At 32.6% G+C, this 21,035-nt stretch overlaps 2 protein-coding genes across 2 annotated transcripts; one reads left to right on the plus strand and one right to left on the minus strand.

The window, feature by feature from the left end:
• Positions 1–558: 558 nt before the first annotated feature.
• Positions 559–1,518, minus strand: LOC308418621 (taste receptor type 2 member 117-like; the record flags this gene model as incomplete). The annotated part of the gene is made up of 1 exon (XM_080914022.1): positions 559–1,518. One exon carries the CDS (start codon positions 1,516–1,518, stop codon positions 559–561), a length of 960 nt encoding a protein of 319 aa, XP_080770148.1.
• Positions 1,519–7,061: 5,543 nt separating this feature from the next.
• On the plus strand, positions 7,062–8,032 carry LOC308418623 (taste receptor type 2 member 136-like; the record flags this gene model as incomplete). Its single annotated transcript, XM_080914024.1, is given in 2 exon segments — positions 7,062–7,089; positions 7,092–8,032. Coding segments are annotated over 2 exon segments (969 nt in total), but the record flags the coding sequence as incomplete, so codon positions are not given.
• Positions 8,033–21,035: the final 13,003 nt, after the last annotated feature.

The raw sequence follows: 21,035 nt of genomic DNA on the forward strand, positions 1-21,035 counted from the left end.
ATTTTATGGTTACATTTATTTGCTTTTTTACAGTTCATTATGTAAATTAAAACACATAATATAGTGCATAAGTCATAATATCAGTGATTAATAGTTGATAGAAAAATTGTAAAATTTTGAAATATTTACATTTCAGTGGGTTACAACATTACAAAATAACCTTATAAACAACCAGCTAGTAGTAATAACTTTAGTCAGTGATAATTGCAAACAAACATCAAATTCATGCAGTCAACATGAAAGAATATTTAAAATGTACATTTTGCCACAAGACTATTATCTTAGCTCAGATCATTATGCTTAATCTATACTCAACAAGAAATCTGTTTTCATGTTACATTCTGTCCTAAATGTACTTTATGCTTATGGTAACTAACGGGATTTCTATGCATGCTATCAAACCTTTAAAAGAATCAAGTACTGACAAATTTATTCATATAATGTTATGCCAAAATGCCTTTAAAAATCTGTAAATGTATTCCTCTTTTTTTCAGTAAAGCAGTAAGGAATAATAAAAATGTACAATTTTCTAGGATACACAACACAATTTATAATATTTTAGAGTTCTAAAGTTTCTACATAATTTTGCCTAAATTTCTGCCTCCACATTACAGAGAGACAGGCCTGTCTCAATTTCATGTCTCCTAGAATCACAATATATGAATGGAAAGCAGGAAAAGCTATATTTGCAACCTCACAAAGTAAAATAAAAATGTTTTTCTTCAGTATTTTCTCTTTTGCAATTTGAACTATGACAGACAGAATGAAAATAGAGTATAGTAGGAGAAAAGCAATCACTATTGGCAATGCTTTGAAGTGTGCCTTGGTTCTGGCATCTCTGCATCCTTGAACATGCTGTTGCATCCTCTTCTGATGTGTCCACAGGGAGAAGATGAGCAAGAAAAAAGCTGACAGGGACAAAACAAAGGGGATGGACAAGAAAATAATGTCTATTTTTAACACATGCCTGTGACAGTTTGCATAGTAATGGGAACTGAAGCTGTATGATGTGTTTTTGTGATATTCTTTAATGCATACGCTAATTTCCAAGTTCATTATTAAAGTATTTACAGTCAAGAAGGCCAGTGACACCAGCAGTGTAAGTGAAACTACTTTTTCAACTTTCCACTTTAGGTAAAGAAAAAGAGAGTTAGGAAAATTGGCTATCTTGAGAAAATAAAGAACACTGAGGCACGTAGCAAGCCAGGTGTTGAAATGGTTGGCTACAATCCAAACATTATAAATGACATATATCATCCTTGAAGTATTAGTTAAATCATAATGTGAAAAAGAGATGACTAAAATTATGGAATATAAACAGAGATGAAAAATTCTGGAGATTGACAAAGCAGTGAGGATTTGATTAACTAATGACATTTTCTTTCTCTTGAGCCAGTCCATACAGTGAACCAGGGCCATTAAACCATTTCCTATAAATCCAATTATTAATTCAGTGAAGATAATTATTGTAAGTATGCTGTGAGAGATAACAAATATTGTCTTCAAAAGATGCTGCATTCTATAAATTATTTATAAAGATTTGATAACATATCCAGTTGAAATATAATTAAAAAAAATGCTATTTAGATAACTTTTGACTGTTTCTGAGTTGATTCATATATTTTGTTTTTTGTAACTTTCCCACACAAATGAACAGAGGAGCAAATATACAGGTTAGACAGTGATGGAGTCTGAATCTCTTTCCATGTAAATGTGTCTCCTCACACAGTTCAAGGTTGCCTGACCAGAACTGCTTTGCTCACATACAGCTCCTGTTATGTTTTCAGAACAATAAAGAAGGAAGGTTAGAAACTCACATGCTTGTGTGAAAATAAAAAGATATTAATTTCATCACTTATTTATATTGGCTTAAATCTATGCATTTTGTTATGACTGTGTTCTCTGCATGACACTTTTAGAAAGTCTCACATACATAAAAAACAAAAAATATATATTAACAGATATGGAACTTTCTTAGATATAAGGCTTTAAGTACAGACAATTACAGAGAACTTGTCATATGATGAAAATTATAGAGAACTTGTCATATGATGCCTTTATCTCTTATATTCTGATCTGTTTGACAATATCATGAGTTTTTTAATCTTCCAATGTTAAGTGGTATAAATAACATCCATTATTGTCTTACATGTATAAATATGCATATACAGTGCTCAGGAAAACCACATATTTATTGATATTCAAATATTTTTCTATAATATATCCATATTGTTCAGCATTTATTGTACAGGGAGTTCATGCTTAGTATTGGATACCTTGGTCAGGTCATGATTTTGATATGCTTTAAATGTTTCCTGATGCAATGGGTCTTCTCTATCCATGAATTAAAGGTGGAAAACTCTTCTGGTTCTCTGTCCAGTAAAGATTGAACATAAGCTAATCCACAAAGCAAGACACCTCCCTATTTCTGGACTTTTCTTAGACATCTCCATCCATTAGCAAGTTATGCTATCAGATTGTATCCAATACCAATCAACTGCTTCCACGGATCTTATGATCACCAAAGAAGATGAAGGGTTTTATACAAGCTTAAAAAGATGAACAATGGGCAGTTTGATACACTGATTCAAATTCTAAAGAGTAATACAGGATTTAATAAAATAAAATTAGTAATGGTATAGATGACATGGAACAAAATGAAGTGATTCAGAATCTTTGATTATACTATATTCAGTCCCTGATGGAATACTAAGTGAAGAGTTAAACAATTTGAAGAGTCAGAATTATTCATCATTTGCATGGTAAGATCCATCCATGTAGATAGCATGTTGATAACAGACTGGTATGGCATATATCAAGGAAACTTCAAACAATGGAAAAAGACACATACCTTCAGTGTAAAGGAAGGATGGTCTCTGTGGCTTCCCTTCTTCCAGGTAGTAAAATGAGCTCATGTATGATGAGAAACAAGTAGAAACAGGACAAGGGGTGGAGCTAAGTGGAATGGGTACTAATAATGCCACTCCATGGGCTTTAGGAATAGCCTCAGGACTTGTATTTCCAGCAAGAATTACAGTCACCTGCATAAACTCCTCCTGATAATTTTCATTCTGACTTGGAATCATCATAGTTTCCATTTGACCAACAATAGATTCTGGAGACAGAGTATCTATAAAAGCTGAGTGTGTCACACAGTATTATTCTACCACTTCATCTACAAAGAAAAATTAAAAGTCAACCTGAACTTTTCAAAACATAAAATACCATGCATTAAAAGGGATACACTTTTCTGGGTGTCAAACATCTGTTAACATACCAGAACTTTCTTTAAATGTAAGTGCCTCAGAGTTAACTTCACTCATTCATCACAAAACCAATGTTAAAAATATAAATTTATACTTTTATATTTTATATTATTTTTAATTATTACACTTAATAAACTGATTTCAGGAAATTTGAATATTTACAAGGAGAATTAATCATATGCAATAGTTTTTATTTCATGCCAAAGTTATTATGCACATAGAGTTATTTGAGGTATATATTTTCATGAATATTTACTACTTATTATTAAAGGTGCATCAAACGTTTAAGTGGGATACTAGAGCCTATTAACAACTGTGTCACCTGGAAAGTAATCTCTTCAACTTACAAGATCTAAGAAAGCCAAGGCTATAGAGGGAAATCCTGTCTAAAAAACAAAAACAAAAAAAAAAAAAAAAACAAAACCAACCAAACAACAACAACAAAACAAAACAAGAATAAAACACTCCCATGTAACAAACAAAAAGGGTTTTTGCTTATTTTAGGTATCAAAACTATATTATAAATTGATTAAACCATAGTGGATTTTTACTAATATCCAGAAACACAGTTGTTATATTTCTGTGATTTATGTATTTCTTCCTTGAGAGCTGTAAGAGTTGAGAAAGTTAAGGATCTTTGAACCAACCATATTTCTTTATATTTTATATTATACTCCAAGAGAGTCAGAGCTCTAGAAAAAAGATTTTACAAGAAACAAAGTTGTAATCCTGGCCTTAGATTCTGCCTCATTTGACTTGCATGATGCAAAGACAATACTGGAACACATTTAAATCGTTGAATTGGTTTTATTTGCAAATCTGGATTTGAATATCTCTTCATTCTGCAAAATTAAATATGTATTCTGATGCTATGAGAGTGGGTATGAGTTTCATAGACAGGATATATTTAAGAAAAACAAGGGTTCATAAAGAGAACTAAAAATCAAAAAGACAAATGAGATTATATTATATACTGTAAAATCTGTGGGACTTTTATTTTATCTTAAAATGGTATTTATTAAAACTCAAGAGTTGAGGGTATTCATGTCTCATTCTTTCTGTCTGTGTTTAATTCAGTATGTCTATATTTCTGAATGCCTGCCTCTCTCTCTCCCTCCCTCCCTCTCTCTCTCTCTCTCTCTCTCTCTTTCTCTCTCTCTCTCTCTCTCTCTATCTCTATCTCTGACACCTTCCACCCTCCTGTCTGAATGATATTAAGTGACAAGGGAGGTACTGTTCAATTAATCAGACTTATAGTAATCTTTTCATTTCAAATGTTTGGATACTGGTATGCATTGTTACATTTGACAGCTAGTGAAGATATTTTAAAATTCTTATTTTTTACTTGATCAAACATATTAATATTTGTATGTTTTATGAGGGAATTGTATAAATCCAGATGTAGTAAAACCTGACAAGAAGTGGTAAAATTTTAGGTGAGTGATACTAAACATTATAAAAATAAAAAGCTTGCCCCATTAAAAATGTAATCCCATTCTTCAAAGCAAATATGTTATGTATGTGTGGTATGTTGGGAAGATAATTATTTTATAATTTTATTACCTATATAAAAATCTTCTCCAACAGTATTTTCTATGCAGACTATTTTAAGAGGTTGTTTGTATACACCATAAATTTGGTTGTCAGTATTGTTGAAAATAAAAATGATTTTTTTTTGCATTTTCCTGATAATTATACTGTAAAAGCAAGCAGTTGTGAGAAAGTTCATAACACAGCTATGTAAATTAAAGGGCCTTGATTCATAAAAAATAAAGCCTCAAACTTAATCTACTTTTACATTTATTAATATTAGATTTAAAATCATAAAAATGAGTTACATAAAACTGAACATTTATAAATAGAGTGTTAACTTCACAGTATGCATTACAGATTCCTTTGATAAATATTTGGAACACTTTTGTGACTGTGAGGTTGGTTCAGTGATTGCATGCATTTGTTGTTCTTGCAAAGGACTCAAGTTTGAATTTTAGAACCCTTATGAGGGTTCTCACCTCCTCACAGGCACTAGCCACACATTTGGTACATAGACACACGTGCAGGGAAAGTACACACAGTCAGAAAAGTAAAAGGAAAATTAACAATGTATAAAAGAAATACTTAGAAAAGTATTGATTATTTGAATGCATGGATATTTATTAATTCATTTTATTAATCATGTTCTTTATTTATATTTCAAATACTAAATCCTTTCCCAGTTACCTCTTCACAAACCACCAAATCACACCCACTCTGGTTCCTCATTCCATTCACTCACTCCCAGCTCAACCCTCTAATATGCACCCCCCGGGACATCAAGCCTCCCTCCCCTTTCATTGATGTTAGATAAGTCCATCCTCCACAGTGTATGTCTCCAGGCCCATTGCTCCTCCATGTAAACTCTTTGATTGGTGGTTTAGTCTCTGGGAGATCCGGTGGTACAGTTAGATGAAAATGTTCTCTTATGTGGTTGCAGCCCCCTCAGCTCCTTCAATCCTTACCCTAGCTCTTTAATTGGGGTCACCAGGCTCAATCTGATGGCTGGTTGTGAGTCTCTGCCTCTGTACTGGTCAGGTGCTGGTAGAAATTCTCATGAAACATCCGTATCAGTCTCCTGTTATGAAAGGAGGCATCAGTGATAGTGTAGGGGTTTGTTAGCTACAGATTGGATGGATGCCTAGCTAGGCAGTCTCAGGATGGCCATTCCTTCAGTTTCTGTTTTAATTTTTTTCCCTATCTTTTCTTTTGACAGGAACATTTCTTAGTTAAAATTTTTGATATGCATTTGTAGCCTCATTTTTTAACTGGGGAGAGGGGTCAGTGCCTACATACATGAAGTGTTTTCTGTAAGTTGTATCCCCCGTCTATGCTTATTTCAAATAAAGTCATTGTCTTTGGCTCCTGGGAGCCTCTTGCTTCCATGGAGTCTGCAGATTATACCCAAGGTAATAACCACATAAATTTTAAGCATATATATGTGTGTGTTAATATATATTAAGAAAAATTTATTATGGATCAAATTGCTGAATTACAAAATAGGGTGCTCTAAATGACATAATATTCTTTGCAATATATTTCATTTTAGGAAATTACTAGGATATTAAAGGGGAATGAATGTTCTGTCAATGAGATGCATAAGAGATATGGGTATATGTGTGAGCACACACAAGCACCGTGCTCACAAGCTCCTCTCAGCCTTGAAAGAAAATAAATATGCATAGCTTTTTTCATCTGTAGTCAGACATTAGGAATGTATTTGGCTTCTTTATGGCCCTCTGAAAACAAAGTCTTTGACAATTTTCTTAGGACATTTTGGGATTTTTCTTTTACACATAGAGGTGGCAGGTAAGAATGAATCCACACTGGAAATAATTCTCTGTGTATAAAACCAAGATCAAACATATGATTTACAAACTCATTGCATATTCTGTGTACTGAGATTTAAAAATTATAATAGCAAATTAGTTAAAAAGATGAATACAAATTATGGAGGAGCTTAAGCAGGAAATTTTCTTTTTATTTGTAAAACTTTATATTTGGTTATTTGCATGCTTTCAAATGAGAATGCATGTTAACTCTAAACTCTGAAATACAGGAGCTCATAGAAGGCTGTGTAAATAAAAATTCATTTGAACTGTTTTATAAGCATTCCTGTTTCTATAAAACCTGTATCAAATTCATCCAGCAGCACCCAGGGTTGCTTCCCCACTGGAAAGTGGCCATGGGATTTCCACAAAACACGGTCTATATTGACCATATGTGAAGACCACATGAATCAGTGTTTTCATGTAATCCCAACCAGTGACAAAAGACCTACATTTTATCTTTCGTGTTTTAAAACTATTTATTCAGACATGATGCGTTTCCTGGTAAGCATTGTATCTTTTGCAATGCTGGCAGAAATTGTCCTTGGAACCTTTGCCAATGTCTTCATTGTTTTGGTGAACAGCACTGACTGCATCAAGAGAAGGAAACTTTCCTTAGCTGATCGAATTCTCACTTCTCTGGCCTTCTTCAGGATTGGCTTGCTTTGGACAATATTAATGAATTGGTGCTCAGCTGTGTTTAATTTACCATTGTCTTTGCAAGTAAGATTTAGTATTTGTGCTCTCTGGGGAGTAACCAGCCATTTTAGTACGTGGCTTGCAACTATACTCAGCATACTTTATTTGTTGAAGATAGGAAATTTCTCTAATCTTATTTTTCTTGGCCTGAAGGGAAAAATCAAGAGTGTCCTTATATTTGTATTTTTGGTGAGTTTGTTGCTTTTATTTCCTAGTTTTATGATGTTAACAATATGTGAGGCAAACCAAGTAAATGGACACCAAGGAAACTTGACTGGGAAGACCACACTGACTTATTTCATGAACCTTACAGCTATGATGACGTTCACTCTGGACAATGTCCTTCCCTTTACCATATCCATGATCTGTTTTCTTCTATTAATCTATTCCCTGTGTAAACACCTTAGGACAATGAGGCTTTATAGAAGGGGATCCTGTGACCCAAGTGCCTCAGCCCACATTAAGGCTTTGCAATCTGTGGTCTCCTTTTTGTTGTTATTTGCCATGTTTATTCTGTCTGTAATCATATCAAGTTACAATTATACAGAGCCTCTGGATGAAGCAGTTCACCTGATTTGCCAGGTTGTTGGAATCTTGTATCCTTCAAGCCATTCTTATATCTTGTTATGGGGAAATAAAAGAATGAAACAAGCATTTATGTTGTGCATGATACAGGTGAGGTCAAGGATTTGGTTGAAAGAATAGAAACCTTGAAACCCTTCAACCAGTTTACTTGACTTGGTGTGACTAGTAGTAGGGTCTGTAGTACTTCATGATTTCTGTTGCTTTCAAACTGGACTATGTATAAATTGTTTCCTGAGTAATTTTAGAAAGCATTCTGTCTCAGCCTATTAAATTAGTGAGAGTTTGTCTTTGTAAACATGTTCAAAATATAAAAAAAAAAAAAACTGTCTATAAAAGTCTTTTAATATTGTTTTTGTAAATCCTATGCAATCATTCAAACTATGCTTACAATTTTCCAGAATTATGAAGTCAGGCATAAGTAAGATGAATGTTTGTTTACCTTCAACATAATAAACTATGGAGTTATTTTATGCATTATGAAAAATTGTTAACTTGCTTTAAGAAGTTATAATTTTCCTATTATTCTTTACACCACTTAGATGTATTTAGTATATATTTACCAAATATTTTTGTATTCTGTTATTCAATTTTGTTGAAACCTAGATATGTGTATATAAAAGCAAATTTAAATGGACTGAGTTGGTTTTGTGAGTGTGCAGATGGGTGATAATTACCCTGAAAACTCTTAAATTTAAAAGAAAGTAGGGAGAAGAGAAGTAGAGGCCTAATGAAAATAATATGGATAAAATACTCATTGTATAGATGTGCATATTTCATTCTTACACCTGAACGTCCCTCAAGGATATATCAGTAGCTTTGCTCTCATTTTCATATTATACATGAGGCCACCAGATCCTTGAGAAACAACAACCAGAATATTTTGTATAAATAGACAATTTTCAATAAAAGGAACTGAAAGACCCCCAGAATTGGGGTAGCCCCTCACTCTAGTACCGGAAGAACGTGAACCGAAGAACCCACAGAGAGCCTATCTTGCTGCAATCAGACAAGAGGTTTATTGGGGGGGAAGCAGGGGAAACACAGCTCTGGGGATGACACATATCTTACGCAGAAGATAGAAGAGTCGACCCTGAACTCAATTAGGGGGACATACTATAGGGGAAATTACATAGGCAGTTAGCAATGGGTGCATAGTAATTTTATTGGTTTATTTAAATTGGAACACTCTGTCTGCTTTTGGACATGATTTAACACTAGGTTACTCTATTTTGAGGCACACTAACCTTGAATTTGTTTTATTTCAGGACTGCAGAGCCAGACCCTATCTAGTCTAGATGGTCTGGCTTTGGGCCATTTGTTTAAACATGTTATTTTGTTTTTAGCCTTAAAGCATAAGTACTCTCAAGGCAGGGTCAGTGGGCTCAACTTAAAATTTTAACTCTTTTAGAATGATATAAAAAAATGCTGCCTGGACACCCCAGAAACAACTCACAGACTGTGTGTTCAAGAAAAAAAAGAATATATTTTAATTAAAATAGAACTGTATCACATCCCCATTTCCTCCCTACAGCCCCTCCCAGTTTCTCTCTTATCCCCTCAAATTAATAGCCTCTTTTCCTATATTATTGTTACATATATGCATATGTGTATGTATATGTGCTCACAAATACTTAATTACAACCTTAAAAACGTATTCCTATACTTTTATGCAAAAATCCTTAAAAATTTGTACATTTATCTTCGTTTTTTAAAATAAAGTTTTTCAATTAAAAAAAATGCTGCCAAGGGAACTAAGTGAGAAATACCATCAGCTGTGTATCAATTTTTATGAGATTCTAGATAGAAGTGCTAAATCTAACATTGTCAAAACTAGTAATTACATGCTATCATCATAAAGCAATCTAGAATTGTATACATCGGTAAATCCCTTTCCCTTATACAATCATTATTGGGAAAATAAAACAAACAAACAAACAAACAAAAATATTTCTTGATATAGACATGAGTCTCAGTTCCAGTGAGCATCTGACACCAGAATTTTCCACACTTTGAATAAGCTACAAAACTCTTTTAAGTCTTTACAAAATATGATTAATTCTAATAGCATATTGAAAGTTCTCCAGATGTGGGTTTGTTTATCTTTAATAATTAAAAATTTTGATTAGCTCCACATGGTTATATCTTAAATTTTTCATCATGTAATATCAAGGTATCTTACATGACCCTCAGTGTTTGTGATCTCTTTCTCCAAATTAATAATTACTCATATAATTTTAGAAATTCTCATAGAATCATTATTCAGATGGATTTATTATTTATGCCAATAATTTAGAAAAAGGACTCAGAAGAAATTTATTCTGGAGAGTGAATCTGGACTCTCAGTGACCCACCAAAAGAGCTTTCTTCTCTTGACCCAGTCCATGCAGCTCACAAGTCCTATAAATCTATTTCCCAAATTTTTAGTTATATATCTCAATATGAAAATGACTCTGATGTACGTGACTCTTAATCCCTAGGACAATATCTCAATATCAAAATTTCCTGATGGATATTACTTAATGAGTTCATCAAAATACGAAGTGTATCTGATTCATGAAATTCAATTATTTTTGCCATTCTGAAAATGAACACATATAATATCAAGATTAACTTTTTTCACAAAGTGTATTTTATACATAGGTTTTATGTTTGACCTTCTGGCCATTGAGGAAAGAAATCCTGAATTCTTATGTACTGACAAGCAAAGAAATCTCAGTTCATTTGCAATTTTATTTTGTCTAAATAATCTGTTTACATTTTGGATAAAGCACTGGTAAATACATTTTTGTATGGAGTAAATAAATTTGTTCTTTTCTAATATGATCTTTTAGTCTTGGAATTTTTTAAATCTTTGAAAGTTTGGTCAATAATGTCAGTTGTACATACGTCAATCAATGATATTCCAACAAACTTTGTCATCTAGCACCATTGTATTATTTCCAAGTTCTCCAAAGTATAAAAAATTCATGTTGTAGACCTCAGTGTGTGTGAAGACATGCTTGCTCACACATTACCAAACACATAAAAATGCAAATACACACACTTCCTTATAAATTCTACATTTGTTTGCATCAAATTTCCCTATTTTGTTCTTATTGAATCAAATTAATCTCATATTCAACATACATTATTAATCTGCTTCATACTTACTGTTATATTACAGTATAAAATACATGGAGGTTCACATTATAGAAAAAAAATGTAAATGATTAGAAAACTTGACTCATTTTCTGGGAACATGAGTCCAGGAATAAAACAATAAAATGGATGAGTTTATCCAAGTATAAACATCCTTGTCACTATGTCCCCGTCTTATCAGCAGATACTGTCTTCCATTAACATCAATGATAATCAGGGCTTTTCCTATCTACTTACCAGAAACATCTGCTTCAGGATACCTATTACAGAAGGTGAGGTAGATAAATTATGTTGTTATAGATACTCAGTTAAGACGTCAGAGTAACAGCAATATACTAAGGATCCCCTTGCAATGAAAGAAATACAGTAGCATTTACCAAAATAAGATATAAGTATTTGTGTAAGAATCTGTAGTACTGCAAGGAAAATGCAAGTATTTCAGGTAAATTGTTGTTTTGTTTCTATTTAACTGAAGTAATTTTGACCAAAGGAAATAAACACAATATACCTTGACTCTTATCTCCACTGTCCATTTTAGAAGGGAATATACGGTACATTCACAGGATATTAGCTAATAATTTTAAGGGTGAACTAAGACTGGAAGCACAACACAACTTATCAGATTGAATTTCCTCTAAAAGTAGTTTACATCAAGTAGAAGAGAGGGTGGTTTTATAGGTATAATTTAAATATAGAGCTGAAGAAATCAATAATGTCAGAACGATTGCAGACAGGTAAAAGGTCTCTAAGTTTTGTGCATAATGTTTGCTTGTTGAGAATATAAATTATGACCAAAGTTGAATTTATAGACAAGAAAAAAAAAGCAGGAGAAGATTGTATTACAGAATCCTTTGATCTTCTTTTATCGCTCCTAATATATTAGGAAGGATGAGTCTTAGCAAGGACAGCAATGACTCTGATGCTGTTGCCAAGGTCAGGCACAGGGAAGTGGTAAGACTAAAGCTTCTTAGAGTGGCCTCAGATGGAACTAGCTAATGATGCTTTGAAGTGTAGAGGATACTTTAAAGTAGGACAAAGGCAAGATGCTTCCATTTCTTAGTGTGATCAGTAAGTAGAAAGACTGTAGTGAATAAAATCTTTCATGCACATTCAGCAAAAACAACTCAGAGATTTATACCTCAAGATGGATTTGAAAACTTATATCTTCATAAAAAAACAATGAATATGGTGGGTATTTTAAGGATATTTTCAAAAGAGCCATAAATATCACCCCAATACATGATTCAGAACTGAGAGCATGTAATGATACTGTCTAGCTCTTACACAAGTGGGACTTCATGTAATATTATCTTTGTGCCTTGAGCCTCGTGGATGGATCAGTGCAGACTTGGAATTTCTGAACAGGTATTTTCTAATCTTACATTACTGTGAACTTTGACATGGACTTAATGAGTTTCTACTCATTTACTGTTTCTGATTGTATAATGGAAAATCCCAGATTTGACAGGTGGAAATTGCTGTGGCCAGGTTTCCATCACGTCACATTATAAGAGGAAACTACTGAAAGTGTCTCATTCTAGTGAAAAACAGTAAATTATATACATTTTCAGAGAAATTAACATCACTTATAGCAGAAAAATCCCTTTACAATTTATAAACATTTATTGGTTATTTTATTTATTCACATTTCAAATGACAAAGAAAAGAAAAATATACAATGAAAAAACAAGAAACAATCTTCAATAACTGGCTATAAGTATACAGAAAAATGAAATTAGTATCTTATTTGTCACCTTACACAAATCTCAAGTTCAAGTGGACCAAAGATCTGAACATGAAACCAGATACTCGAAACTAATAAAAGAGAAAGTGAAAAAGAGCCTTGAATTCATTGGTACAGGGGAAGTTTTCTTAAACAGAACCAAAATGGCTCATGCTCTAAGATCAAGAATTTATAAATGGGACCTCATGAAACTGTAAAAAAGGCAAAGGACATAGTTAATAAGACAAATCAGCAACCTACAAACTGGGAAAAATATTTTCATTAACCCCATATCTGATAGAGAGGTAATAACCAAAATATATAAAGAACTATTGCACACAAGGCTACAGAATTTTGTAAACACAACTATTATTTTAAATGAGAAGCACCCTTCTTTTTTTAAACTTTATTTTAAAAAACAAAGAAAAAAGAAAAAAAACATTTTTGCATAAATGTATAAAAATATAATGGTGTCAGTGCTTGGCTTTTTTTTTTTTTTCTTTTTTATAAGGGCTGGTACTCTGCATTAAGGTCTTACTAGTTAAAATGAGCAAAAAGTACATGTAAAACAGGATGTAACCTGGAATTAGTCAACATTTTCTTGCTGTGTAAGGATTGGGCATGACAGTTTTTTTTTTTTCTTTTTTTCTTGAACTTCACACAGTCTGTGAGTTGTTTATGGGGCAGTGCAAGCCTCTGGGGTTAGCATCCCACTATCAGTGACAGCATATTATGTCTGTTCTTTTGTGACTGGGTTATCTCACTCAGGATGGTATTCTCTAGATGCAACCATTTTCTTAAGAATTTGGTTAAGTCATTGTTTCTGGTGGCTGAGTAGTACTCCACTGTGTAAATGTACCACAATTTTTTTATCCATTCATCTACTGAAGGACATCTAGGTTCTTTTAAGCTTCTGGATATTATAAATAGAGCTGCTATGAACATTGTGGTGGATGTTTCTTTGTTGTATATTGGAGTGTCTCTGGGGTATATGCCCAGAAGTGGAATCGCTGGATGAGAAGCACCCTTCTTAAAATCAAAAAAAAAAAAAAAAAAAAAAAAAAAAAAAAAAGAGGATCCTGTCTTCAAACGTATCATAGAATCAGTAATAGTGTGAGGCTTTGGTGACTCCCCATGAGATAAATCTTAAATTGGAGTAGTCACTGAACTTCCATTTTTCTCAATTTCTTCTCCACCTGTATGCCTGCAGTTTCTTTTAGAGAGGTTCTGGATCAAACATTATGAATGTGGGTTGGTATCTCCATTCCCCCAGGTGGGGTCCTGTCTATCTACTGGAAAAGGGCCTTTTGAGTTCCCTCTCCCCAATGTTGTGCATTTCACCCAAGGCTTGATCCATTGAGTCCTGAGAGTCTCTCACCTCCTAAGTCTCTGGTACGTTCTCAAAGGTTCCCACAGAAGCTGTAGAATTCTATTTAATTTTTTGACCTTCTGGCTTTCCCTCCCCCACATAACTAATTGTGTTCCCCTTTACCCTTATCACACTCCCTCCTTTCTTTTACCCAAGTCCCTCTCTCCCGCTTCCTCCCAGGATTGTTTTTTTAACCTTTCAAGTATCATTGAAGCTGCCTCACTTGGGTTTTCTTCCTGCTAAACTTCTTTTTTTTTTTAAAGAACATTATTTTACAAAACAAAGATAAATGTACAGATTTTAAACATTTTTTGCTTAAAATTATACATTTTTTGTCAGTACTTTTTATCAGATTTTAACATAATTTTTATATAAAACTATATGAATATATTTTTTAGTCAGTACTTGATTTTTTTCAAGGTTTGGTTGTATGCCTTGAAAACTTAATAGTTACAATGAGCTAAAGTACATGTAAAACAAAATGTAACATGGAAATAGTTAAAGTTTTCTTGTTTTGTAAATATTTTTTTGTTTTGTTTTGTTTTCTTTATTTCTTGGACTTCATACAGTCTGTGAGTTGTTTCTAGGGGAGTGCAAGCCTCTGGGGTTAGCATCCCACTATCAGTGACTGCATATTATGTCTGTTCTTTTGTGACTGGGTTATCTCACTCAGGATGATCTTCTCTAGATGCAGCCATTTTCTTAAGAATTTGGTTAAGTCATTGTTTCTGGTGGCTGAGTAGTATTCCATTGTGTATATGCACCACAATTTTTGTATCCATTCATCTTCTGAAGGACATCTGAGTTACTTCCAGCTTCTGGCTATTATAAATAGAGCCGCTATGAACATTGTGGTGCATATATCTTTGTTGTGTATTAAAGTGTCTCTGGGGTATATGCCCAGAAGTGGAATAGCTGGGTCTTCAGGTAGTACTATATCCAATTTTCTGAGGTATCGCCAGACAGATTTCCAGAGTAGTTGTATTAGCTTGCAACCCCACCAACAGTGGGGAAGTGTTCCTCTTTCTCCGCAGCCTCGCCAGCATCTGCTAAACTTCTTACTGACTGAGGGCTGTATCCTGGGTATTTTTGGCTAATATCAACTTATCAGTGAGTACATACCATGCTATTACAGACAAGAATTTATAAACATATTGGAGCATGTGTCCTTGTGGTATGGTGGAGCAACTTTTGAGCATATTCCCAGGTGTGATATAACTGGGTCTTCAAGAAGATCTCTTTCCAATTTTCTGAGGAATTGACAAATTGATTTGAATACTGGTTGTAATAGTTTTCAATCCTGCTAGCATCTGCTGTCACTCTTGTAATTGAAATTAACTATTCTGATTGATGTGTAGATGAATCTCTGGGTCATTTTGATGTGCATTTCTCTGAAGCCTAAGAATTTTTTAATTCTTTTTTTAGTGCTTTGCAGCTATTCAAAATACCTCTGTTGAGAGTTCTGTTTATCTATGTACCTTATTTTTAAACTGATTTATTTGGTTTCTTGCGGTCCACTTTCTGAGGTCTTGTTATATTTTGGATATTAGCTTTCTATAGGATGCAGGATTTGTGAAGATGTTCTTCCAATCTGTAGTTTGCTGAATTGTCCTATTGATGGTGTTCTTCGTCTTTACAGAAGCATTTTTTATTTTCATGAGATCCCATTTATTAATTTTGATCTTAAAGCCTTGTGGAGTACAATATGTAGTCTTTACACACACACACACACACACACACACACACACACACACACACACACACGTAAAATATCATTAGAAAAGAAGAGCCATGGTTATATTGTAGTTAAGTGCATTATCCTTTGTAATTTAATTAAAACTTTAATTAAAAATTTTAATAATGATAGCTTAAAAATGAAAAATAATGATTCATTAATTATAAATTATTATAATAATTTATTAATGATAAAATTTAGTAATTATAGTTTAAATTTTTAATATTAATTAAATTACCATACTTAAAGTATCATTATTTGAATTTTTTAAAAAACAGTATTTAGTGATCCCAGTTTTAAATAACTGCTCCAGATTTTCTTAATTTGCCAAGAAATCACAGGTTCATGGTACAGTCAAGTAAATTTTTACTTCAAATTCTCAATCAGTTAGTTTAAAATTGGTCATTAAGAGCCTAAAGTTACAGATTTGTAGCTAACAACTAAGTAATACTTGCATTCTTACTTTTGTTAAAATTACTTTCTCATAAGTTAAACAGACAATTGAATCTATTTTTTTCTGTCATGATTTCAAGATGTCATTATTACACATAAAATCATAAAAATTGTCATCAGCATGACTATTTAAATTACTTTTGAATATTAGAATTTAATAATTTAATTTGTTCTTTAAGGGTTGCATATTTTATGTAAAGAAACTTTCTTTTCTCTGTATTTAAAATGTATTCTTCTCTTATACAATGCTTGTGAAACATAGTCTCCCTTCCTCTACTCCTCCTATTTCCCCTTTCTCATATAAACCCTACTCCAGATCCATTCTTCCATTCTTTTCCCTCAGAAGACAGCAGAACCCCCCGACATATCAGCAGAACATGAAGTAACAAAATGCAGTAAGACTAGGCAGAAAGTTTCATATCAAGGCTAGATAAAGCAACTCAATATGTGGGAAATGGTCCAAAAGTGGGCATAAGTGTCAGAGACTTCCTTATTCACATTGTTAGGAAGCCAACAAAACTCCAAAGCTTAACACCTACAACATATACACAGAGGAGCTAGTCTAGATCAATGCAGGCTCTGTAATTTACACTTCAGTGTGCATTAACTGTGTGTGTGCTGCTCAATTGATTCTGTGGTCTGTGTTTTTAGTGTTATAGACTACTCTGACTCTCACAATCCTTTCTCCCACTCTTTTGTGGAGCTCCCCATGCTGCACTTAATATTTGGCTATAGATCTCTGTGTTTCTTCCTATCAGGTGTTGGGAAAAAGTTCCTGTGATGGGGATTACATTTAAACTGTAGATTGCTTTTGGCAACATGGGCATTTTTACTCTAATAATTTTCCCAGTCTGTGATCATGGGGGATCTTTCCATCTTCTGAGATCTTCTTCAATTTCTTTTTTCAGAGACTTGAAGTTTTGTCATACAGATCTTTCACTTGCTTGATTGGGATCATACCAAGGTATTTTATGTTATTTGTGACTATTATTAAGGGTATCACTTCTCTAATTTCTTTCTCAGGCTGTTTATCCTTTGAGTAGAGGAAGGACATTACTTTGGTTGAGTTAATTTTATATCCAGCTGTTTTGTAGAAGTTTGTCTCTTTGTTTGGTTTTTTGTTTTCATATTTTTAAGTCAGGTTTAGGAGTTCTCTGGTGTAATTTTGGGGTTCACTTAAGTATACAATCATATCATCTGCAAATATGATATTTTAATTCTTTTTTTCCAATTTGTGTCCCATTGACCTCCTTTTGTTGGATAATTTCTTTAGCTAGGTCTTCCAATCCTATATTGAATAAATACAGAGAGAATGGAGTGAGCATCTTTGTCTAGTCCCTGATTTTAGTGAGATTGCATCAAGTTTCATAACATTTAGTTTGATGTTGGCTACTGGTTTGCTCTACTTTTTTTTCTACTATGTTTAGGTAAATGCCTTAAATTTCTGATCTTTTCAAGTCTTATCAAAAAAGTATGTTGAGTAGGTCAAATATTTTCTCAGTATCTAATGAGATGATATTTTTCTTTTTGTTTGTTTATATAGTGGATTACTTTGATGGGTTGCTATATAATGAGCCATTCTTGCATCACTGGGATAAAGCCAATATTATCATGATAATCATTTTGATATGTTCTCGGTTTGGTTTGCAAAAATTTTACTGAATATGTTTGCATCTATATTCATGTGGTAAATTGATCTGAAGTTATAAATTTTTGTAGGGTCTTTGTTTGGTTTAGGTATGAGTGTAACTGTGGCTTCAAAGACTGAATTGGGTAGTATTCCTTTTGTTTCTATTTTTAAAAATAGTTTGAACAGTATTGGCATTAGGTCTTCTTTGAAAGCTTGAGAGAATTCTACACTAAATGTATCTGGTCCAGGCATTTTTATGATTGGGAAACTTTTAATTATCACTTCTATTTTTTTAGGAGTTATGGGATTGAACAGATGGTTTTTCTGATCCTGATTTAATTTTGGTACCTGGTATCTGTCTAGAATATTGTTCATTTTCTCCAGATTTTTCACGTTTGTTGTATATATACTTTTGTATTAGGATCTTATAATTTTTTGAATTTCCACAAGTTCTGTTTTTATGCGTTCTTTTTCATTTCTGATTTTGTTAATTTGAATACTGCTTCTGTGCCCTGTGGTAAGTATGGCCAAGGATTTATCTATCTTGTTGATTTTATTAAAGTACCAGATCCTGGTTTTGTTTGTATACTTTATATATTTTATGTTGTTTCTTCTTGGTTGATTTCAGCTCTGTGTTTGATTATTTGTTGCCTTCTACTACTCTTCAGTGTATTTGCTTCATTTTGTTCTAGAGCTTTCAGGTGAGCTGTCAACCTGCTAGTGTATGCTCTCTCCATTTTCCTTTGGAAGGCATTCAGAGCTAGGATTTTTCTTTTTAGCACGGCTTTCATTGCATTCCATAAGCTTCGGTATGTTGTGTCTTAATTTTCATTAAATTCTAGAAGTCTTTAATTTCTTTCTTTATTTTTTCTTTGACCAAGCTGTCATTTAGTAGAGCATTATTCACATTCACAGGATTTCTCTTCAGGGGACTCATCTCAAATTATGAATTGTATTACTTAAAACTTTATCGTATTTACAACCATATGTTTTTCTATGTACTATGCAGATTTTACATTTTTGCATGCAACATGGACCATTAAACATATTTTCACATTTACAAAGCCCAATTTTAATAATTATTATTGTATACATTTGAAATTAGAAGATGATTTAGATGAGAGTATGAAGAAATTTTTGTTTAATTTTTATTTAACATTGTATGTATTCTTTATTAAACTGGAACTTCCATGAACTCAAAGTAACTACGCTTTTTATATCTATTGGTATTTTGGCTGTGCATATTCTTTTAAGTACTAGAAAATAATTAGGCTTATTAGCATGCTAAAATGTGTCTTGTAAACAGCAGAGAAGTCATAACAAAGAGTTAAGGTTATATACTCATAGTCTAGTTACTCTACGAGTTTATGAGCGTTTCTGAGTATCCCACATTCTTTCTTAAGTTTACACATTTTCTTGTGAAATGTTTTAGAAAGAACCTGAGTGCATGTCATATTTCTGAATGATTTTAATCCCACAGCAAGTTCCTAGTTTGCCTTAACAATGAAACAAGTTCAGGGAAACATCATATATGTTTCCTACTCATGTATGTGTCTAACAGTACAATAGGGCAACCCACATAAACAAAAACATTATTTTTAAGCAAGGGGTAATGTGATATCTTGTTATGAAAAGAAGCATATAGTATAATAATTTTATCAGCATTTTTTAGGGTTTGCTATATGTGGTATTGAAATAAGCATATAATCAATACATTTAAATTCTACTTTAATAGTATGCAAAGTAATCACCTGTAACTTATTATAAATAAAATATGAAGAGAATAAACATTAAAATGTCACATATGACACTTATCACATAGGTGAGGGTTTTTTTATAACATGGGTAAATATAATATTTGGATAATATTAATAATAGTATGTCTGACTGCATTTGTTTTTAATTGAGCTCAGAAAAATATTAAATTCTTTTGATTAGGAAAAATATTAATCATTCCAGAAACAATTGTTTTTGTTTCTAAAATAATAATTTCTTTCTCAATATCAAATACTGTTTTGTTATTAAAGCTAAGTTAAAACTTAACCAAACCTCAAGACCATCTCTATAATGTGGAAAGCAATCCCACATTGATAATGATTAGGTTAATTTACATGTAAAGGTTCAGCTATAAGTAATTTTAGTCAATATCAGTATCAAGGGCTGTTGCTTGAGCTGAACCAATTTAATACATTGATATTTACCTAAATAATCTCAAGAGAAAGAATCTTTTTAATTTAATGTAGCCCTTCCATGCATTGTAGTTATAGCTTCTATACTATAATGATTAATGAAACAAACAAATCAACCCTTCACTATTTCAACTCAAAATAACAGCACTAAGTACCCTATTTCAATTACACAAAGGTTTATGATTTAACAAGAGAGTTACATCAATTATAATCTCAATGTATAATTTAAAATTGGTCACTTACAACCAACAGGATTGATGTTTACAAATAACATCTAAAAAAGTAATTGTAGCTGTTTTTAAATTGTAAGGAAATCTACCAATTATTTTTCTCCAAAGGTTTAGAAACTGTCAATAATATGGAAACATTCATTATAAAAATATAATGACTTTAGGCAAGGGGAAATTGAATATACACATTGTAAAATTATAGTGATTTTCATGTTGTAAGAAGCTGGAGGCAGGAATGAAATATCCTTGAAATGTGGGTTAAAATAAAACATTTCTTCCCTGTGTTGCTTTTGTTAGGGCATTTTGTTCCAGCAACAGGAAAGAAACCAATACAGATAAACAAGTAAATTATACTATTTTGAGTACAACACATATATTACCAAAATTTATATATTTGCTAGGAATAGAATATAAGTTTTAAAATAAGCTGTATTTCTCACAACCAGAATCAAGATTACCCAGTGTAGATTTGTAAGCAGATACCTGTTTCCAGACACCTTGATCAGGCTGATTTGTCTTCCTTATCATCACTCCTTTTCAGGGTGTATTTGTCTCCAGGCAGAATGGTAATAAGAAAACTTTGTTATTCTGTGCATAATTCTTGGCCAAAACTTTCTCGTACATGATGCAAATGATTCTGCAACATTACCTACATA

This window comes from Micromys minutus, assembly GCF_963924665.1.
Source record: "Micromys minutus genome assembly, chromosome: 3".
In the NCBI taxonomy this organism is placed as follows: Eukaryota; Metazoa; Chordata; class Mammalia; order Rodentia; family Muridae; genus Micromys; species Micromys minutus.